A 7,500-nucleotide genomic window follows, 5' to 3' on the forward strand; every position below is an offset into this window, starting at 1 on the left:
GAAATAGACACCTGCAAGAAATAGTTATCTTCGCATCTCTTGGTATTTCCCACTTTTATTCCCTAAATACGCCTTATATTAGAAAAACCCACGTCATATTTACGGCAACCACTTCTGAGGAAACTAATCAGGTGACCATTATTTATATCCCCCTTGTAGTGTGCTTCCTTTTCCTCTTTTGGCTTGATTATAACCGTTAAAAGACTAAATTCAGTTGTTTTTTATATATATGTATGTGTATTTCCAACATTTTCAAGTAGCATTGATTAACAACAATATAGTGTGTCGTCTTTTTTCATCTGTTGGCCTCATTCTGACACTGCCCCTTTCCACCTCTCCACCTCCATCTCTCCACCTCCATCTCCGTCACCAACTCGCTGACTCCACATGACGATTGGCGGCGTGCGAGGCGTCACAAAGGGCGAGGTTTTTTGTTCCCAGATTAACAATTACTGTTTTCACGCGTGGCGGAGGCTCGCTCGGGGCCGCCACTGTCTCGGCCGCTGACTGGACCCTTTTCTGGGTATTGTGTAGACTCGAAACCTACAACTCTAAAAGCAACAGAAATTACCCAAACGTGGCTGCTGGTTCGTTAGCTTGTCTTTGGAAGTGACACAGAGCAAGGATGCAAAGCGGAAAGGGCTGGGAATAAAAGAGAGGCGTGGAAGAGCGAGGATGCAAAGAGAAGAGAGGATAATAAAAGAGAGGCATGGAAAAAGGGAAAACCCGAGAAAAGAGGAGATAGAGAACAATGGAAGTGCAGCCTGATTCCGTCATTAGTGGCCATGTGAAGGTTGCAGCGAAGGCAGAAGCAGGGGCAGAGGCACGGCGGGGGAATGCACGCTGGCAGAGGTGGAGATGGAAAGGAAGGATTGAAGGAAGGGGGGGCTAGGTGGATAACATCATAAATATTAACAGTAACGGCAATGACCTTTGTGGGAGTCACCTCTTCAAAAATGCTTCCCCTTTGACTCTGCTCCACCAAACGGAAACAGTAAGTACCTCCCGTTACCTCCTCCCTTGCTCCCTCCCTCCACCTCCCTTCACTTCCCTCCACCTATTTCCTTCTGCCTACCTTTTCTCCTTCCCTCCACCTGCCTACCTTTCAGCTTTCTTCTCTACATTTACCTGTTTGTCTTTCACTTCCTTCCTCCTTTCCTCCATCCACGTAGCTTTTTTTTTCTCTACTTTCTACTTTTTCTTTACTTCTGTACTCTTGAAAATTTATCCACCATCCTTCATTTTTCCACTTCCTTTCTCTTTTCCCTCGTATTTGTTCCACTTTTCTCTATTACTAGTCCACTTCACATTCACTTTTGACTCCATTTCCTTCCATTTCTGTCATTTCGTTTTTTCCCTTCACCTTTTATCCATCTTATCTGTACCCGCCTCTTACATACGTCCTCTCCACTTTTACCTCCATCTCTCCTCCCCTTCACTCCATCTTTGCTCCATTCTCTCCATCTTCCCTTCACTTCTCTCTTTCTTTACTAAGCCTTCTCCCCTTCCTCCCTTCATTCTACTCCTATGGGGATCTTCTCTCTGTCAACATTCCCTCGGCTTCTCTCCCTCTCTCATTGACGTCTCCTCCCTCTCCTTCCTTTGCTGGCAGAGTGGATGGTACCGTTGACAACTAATCCACTGCCTCATTCGCTAGGGTTCGAATCCCAGTGAGGGCGAGCAGTCAACACTCCAGCTGCTCAGATGATGCTGAAAAAAAGTAAGGGAAAAAAGTTAAGAGGAGCCAAGAGAGAACGGTAGACTGGGCGAGTTGTATCTTGGCTGGTGGTGGTGGTGGTGGTGGTGGGCCTTCCTTTGTGTTCCTTTGTGGCAATCGTGCTCGAAAAGTGAATGAAGCGTCAGTCAGATTAGTAATAAAGTGATTAACTTCACGGATATGGCCGGTATTCAGAAATGATGTGCTTCCATGGCCACAGAGATGATTAGCCATGTTCTCAAGTCTGTTACCATCAACCGAAAAACTGAGACACGTGTAATTTTCATTAGAGCCTTCACCGTTTCGTCTCAGCCTCCCACCACGATCAGCGAAACCTCCACCTCACAGTGCCCATCATCTGACACCTCCTGTAAGACCCATCACCCCATCAGCGTCTCCTCCCATAGCCTTCCATCCCCTTTACCGTCTCCTCCAACACCCCTTCATCGACCTTTACCTCTCCCTTCCACACCATGCCTAAACACGGAGCACCCATCACCACGACGCCCTTATCTATCCTCACCGCACCATGCATCCTCACTGCCCTTGACCCTAACACACACACACACACACACACACACACACACACGGCAAGTCACCAGCAGGATACCACAGCACTCAAGGCTCCGTCACTCTTAAAGCCATATACAGAAACACCTTGCTCCCTCACCACGACAATTTTTCAAGTCCCCAGAGACGACCATCGGGGTTTTCAAGACAGTTTCTCCTTATGATACACTAGAAATCTTGTTAATTCATCACCAGAACCATAGAAATATCCTTAAGAACATGAGTATCTTCAACTAGAGCCTTGGAAAAAAGCCGTCGTGAGAGACGAAAGCGTTTCTGAATACGGCCCTTAAGGTTTTGTGTCCCTCGATCTGTCACTGCCTCGATCCCAACAACCTAACGAGAAGGACCACAATCTCTTACCGATCTTCCAGCCAATCAGCATTCCAGCCACTGTGCCTCCGCCAATCAGAATCCGTCATTTTGTCTCCCTGGCCAATCATAAGAGGTGAAATCGAGTACCTCGTTCGGAATTTGTTTTGAACGGCGTCTCCTTGACAGAATAGCTCTGCCGTTCATTGAGTGTTTTACTAATTTTATAGTAGTTTGTTTGTGTCTTTATGTTTGCATGTATGACACCCTTCCACCTCTCTCTCTGTTTCTTTCTCTTCCTCTCTCTCTCTCAGGGCGTCAGACAGTCTGAAAAAAGATATGTATATATATTTGGTTATGAATAGACGTATGGATACAGTGTGAATTGTTTTCCTGCAATGAGAGGGAGGGTGTTGTATGGTGTTACGTCACGGGGTGGTGAGAAAAAATGAGGTGTAGAGCAAGGGTCATGGTGTGGAGGAGGAGGGGAGGATATAGGGGGGGTGTAGGTGTGTCCATCTGAAACGGAAGTGCAAAGATTTTCGTCTGATATACCAGTGTCTGCATCCTCTCTCTCTCTCTCTCTCTCTCTCTCTCTCTCTCTCTCTCTCTCTCTCTCTCTCTCTCTCTCTCTCTCTCTCTCAGATAGATTGAAGTAATAGGAGACAATATGGAAACTAGAAAGAGGAAAAAGCAATAAGAGAGAGAGAGAGAGAGAGAGAGAGAGAGAGAGAGAGAGAGAGAGAGAGAGAGAGAGAGAGAGAGAGAGAGAGAGAGAGAGAGAGAGAGAGAGAACTTGAGACGTGCAAGATATAGGTGTAGGGTGAAAAAGAGGAGGAAGAGGAGGAGGAGGAGGAGGTGGACGAGGAGGAGGAGGAGGAGGAGGAGGAGGAGGAGGAGGAGGAGGAGGAGGAGGAGGAGGAGGAGGAGGAGGATTACAGTCAAAGATCAACGTGTGTCCAAAATTTCGTCTTAGAGTAACGGCAGAGAGAGAGAGAGAGAGAGAGAGAGAGAGAGAGAGAGAGAGAGAGAGAGAGAGAGAATAAATAGATCGATAGGTATTTCCGTAGGGTGAAACTTGTCAACATTAGACTTTCCCTCACTCCTGGGGTCGGTATATAACCAATTGGAACGCTGCCTTACCCTCCTTTCCTCCACCCTTCCCCTCACTCTTGTATTGGCTCAGGTGTGGCGGGAGGGTAATTAGCGAGGCGGCGAGGACAAAGTTACCTGTGTGGCGGTGGTGCTGGTGATGGATAAGGCGTCAGTACCAGCGGGTGGAGTAAAGTGGAGTACAGTGCAGTAGAGTGGAGTTAGTGGACCTTCGAAGTAGTGGAGGAGGAAGCTGCTAGTGATGGAGAGGCTATTGAGGTGGTGGTGGTGGTGGTGGTGGTGGTGGTGGTGGTGGTGGTGGTAGGATCGTGCAGGCGGGCAAACTCCTCGAATCTCTTGCTGTTTGTTTCCTTTTTGATTGATTGTCGTTGGGAAGCCAGTTAGATCAAATGGATACCTCTCTCTCTCTCTCTCTCTCTCTCTCTCTCTCTCTCTCTCTCTCTCTCTCTCTCTCTCTCATAAAATAACCTAGCAAAGAGCACAGGCGCGGCAGGAGGACAGGGAACAGAGGTGCACGAGCCAGATATTCATCAGTCCCCCTCCACCACCCCACACCACCCCCACCAAGGATCCGAGCCCCACCGCCGTCAGCGTGAAGTTAACTTTCGCCACGAGCGGCGCTGACCTCCGCGACTCCAGCTCTGTATAATTTGGCCCGACGACTGACTGACTACGGTTCTGGCCTTTAACCTCTAACCTCAGCCCGGGCTCCTCCTTCTCCTCCTCCTGGTGATGAAGGCGGGCGTGCGTGTGTCTCTGCCAGCCCGCTGTATGTTGGCCGACCGCTGCACCTCCCTTAACACTGACGAAAGTTTAAAAAGGTCATGCTTGCTCCTGGACCTCGCCGACAACACATTTCCCAGGGTTACAGAAGGTCACAATCCAGCTCCAGATGACCTCTTTGCTTGCCGCAGTGACCCAGGCTCTCCGGTCAGGCTGCGGTGGTGGGAGAGTGGAGTGGTGAGAGTCTTTGTCGGGAGTGTTGGTGGGCGGGTTGCAAGGGGCGGCCGGGTGAACCCCATTACTGGGAAAGTCTTTGTAAACTGGCGCCCCCCGCGACCTCGCCATGACTAACAGAATGAGGCGCACTTAAATTTCTTCCCTGATGGCTGGTGGCTCCCCTTACTTGCCCCGACACGCGCTCCACCTCCTCCACCCCTCACCTCGCTCCTCCACCGGGGCTCCCTTTCACCCATACCCATATTTTCCACGTGCACACGCCCTTTCCTCCTTTTGTACGTCGCGTTTCCTTCTTTTTTTTCTTTCTGTACATATTTTTTGGCCAACCCAAGGACGCGTGTTTCTCCCAGGGGCCCCACTGCGCCGCAACCCTTCCTCGCTTCCTTCCCTGCTTCCACACGCCGTACACTCACTCCCACCTTCAATATCTTCCCTTCTCTCCTAAATTTCTTATTCCCCTTCCACGCGGCCATCAGCAGTGCCTCATTATCTGCCATTCTTTAGCATTAAAGGCCCGAATGTCCTCGTCCTTCCCTCACCCTCTCCGTGTCCCTCTTCCATTCCTCTTGTCCTGCCCTTAATGCTCCTCTGCAGATAGGAGTGGAGTAGTGGAGTGTTCCCAACCTCCCTCCTTGTTTCCCTCCTGCCCTCCATCATCGCCCTCCCTGCCTCCCTTCCTCCCAAGCCTGAGCAGCTAACTAACCACCATCTTTCGGCTTCTCACAGGCTTCCACCTCTCGGGCACTGTGATGTGTACCCGAAGCTCCTTGGGTCCTCCCGCCGCGGCAGCCACCACCACCACCACCACGGCTGTCGACTCCACCACCACCTCCACCACCACCTCCACCACAACCACTACTACCACCACCAACACCACCCCATCCACCTCCACGGCCCCATTCAAGTGCCAAGTCTCCATATCCTTTGACAGGTGAGTCTTTGTGTGTGTGTGGGGAGGGGGGGCGGAATGTGGGTGTGGGTGTGTAAGCGCTCGCACCACCTCCCCGTCGTCTTCTTAATTATGCAGTTTGGTTTCCTTCACGATTCTTCATTGATTTTCGAGCGACTACTTATCTCCTGTGTGTGTGTGTGTGTGTGTGTGTGTGTGTGTGTGTGTGTGTGTGTGTGTGTGTGTGTGTGTGTGTGCGTGTGTGTGTGTTGACTTCACCATCTTGCATCTGCTTACCCTCATGTTCCTCTCTTTTTCCCTCCCTTCCATTCCTCCTCCAATCTCTCTCAATCTGCCTCCTTAGGTGTCCCGTCAAACCGAATCTCATCTTCCGCGTCCTCCTGTATTCCTCCTCCTGTCTCTCATCCAGTCTCTCCTCGTCTCCTTTCTGTCTTTCATTTACTCCTCCTCCTCCTCCTCCTCCTCCTCCTCCTCCTCCTCCTCCTCCTCCTCCTCCTCCTCCTCCTCCTCCTCTTCTTCTCTTCCACGTCCCTCCTACTAAATATTTCGTGCTGGAATAGGAAAATAAGCAACCATTGGTCTTTTCTGGAGTCCTAATACTGTTTCTCTCTCTCTCTCTCTCTCTCTCTCTCTCTCTCTCTCTCTCTCTCTCTCTCTCTCTCTCTCTCTCTCTCTCTCTCATCAGCATTTAGAGGTTTCTCACCCCTTTGTCTCACATTTCTAACTTCCTGCCACCTGTCCTATCCCCTTCCCTCCTCCTCCTCCTCCTCCTCCTCCTCCTCCTCCTCCTCCTCCGCTTCCCCTTCCCATTCCTCTCCATCTTTCCCCCTTTCCCCTCCCCTTTCCCCTCCCTGCTGTGATGTATCGTCTTTTCGTGTATATTTTATGCAATCACTTGATCTGTTCTTCCTCCTTCCTCGGTATTTTGTGTTGGTAGTAGATCTTGTCACGTTTGCATTGTTATTTGTATGATATTTCCCCTTGCTGTTCTTGCTATCGTCATCATCGTTGTTATTTTTATCATCATTAGAATTTTTAATGATATTTTTCTTCTTATTCATGCCATTGTTGTTGTTTTTTTTTGAGGTATTGATAAGAAATAGTAAATTGTTTTCCACTTAAATGAAAAGAGGTGTGTAATTTGATAGATAACACATAATTATTACTCTTATTTACCGTGGACCGGATCTCCCGTCTCTCAAACCGGTCCGCTGCCTAAATACTACAAAACATCTGCCTTATTATCCTCTTTTTTTAGTGCCTCGAAGCTACACCACTCCGCCATGTTGGTACAGTAGTGAATGGTACAAAGAGGGAATGAAGGTGAATGTTACTGGTGGTGATGATGGTGAAGAGTAGATGATGGTGATGATTAAGCAAAAAGAACGGTAATGACGATAGGGATAAATGTTAAAGATGATGACAGGTGTAAAATATGAATGATGATATTATTTGATGATGATGATGATGATGATATGAACATATAACAAAAATAATAAGGTAAAACTGATATCAGGCAGTAAATAATAGCGATAATGATGACAGTGATGGGGTAAACAGTGATGGGACCTAAAAGCAAGTGATGGATGCTGATACAAAGTAATGGGTAGCAATGGGTTGATGGATGAGTGAGGATAATGGCTCGTAACTGGGTGAAAGTGTGTGGTGATGGGTGGTGACGGGTGGTGCTTGGGTGGTGACTGGGGCGAGGAGGTGTTTACTTGTGATGAGAGGTAATAGGTAGTGATGGGCTCTGATGAGAAGGGGCGGGTGGATGTAATTATGTTGATGGGTAATTGGAGTCTGCAATGAGTACTCAGGTGTTTGTCGTCCATGGTGGTGAAAGTGGATCGTGAGGCAAGCAGACAGACCAACACACAGTAGTAGCAATAGTAGTAGTAGTAGTAGTAGTAGTAAT

The 7,500-nt window shown here is 48.7% G+C and overlaps 1 protein-coding gene across 1 annotated transcript in view; it reads left to right on the top strand.

The window, feature by feature from the left end:
* LOC123512926 (zinc finger SWIM domain-containing protein 4-like) overlaps positions 1-7,500 on the top strand; it is a 189,703-nt gene that overhangs the window by 155,244 nt on the left and 26,959 nt on the right. Inside the window, exon 2 of the mRNA XM_045269598.1 lies at positions 5,399-5,603. Within this exon, the coding sequence (XP_045125533.1) occupies positions 5,399-5,603 (205 nt within the window). The remainder of the gene's footprint in view (positions 1-5,398; positions 5,604-7,500) is intronic.

This window comes from Portunus trituberculatus, chromosome 35 (genome assembly GCF_017591435.1).
Source record: "Portunus trituberculatus isolate SZX2019 chromosome 35, ASM1759143v1, whole genome shotgun sequence".
NCBI classification, from domain to species: Eukaryota; Metazoa; Arthropoda; class Malacostraca; order Decapoda; family Portunidae; genus Portunus; species Portunus trituberculatus.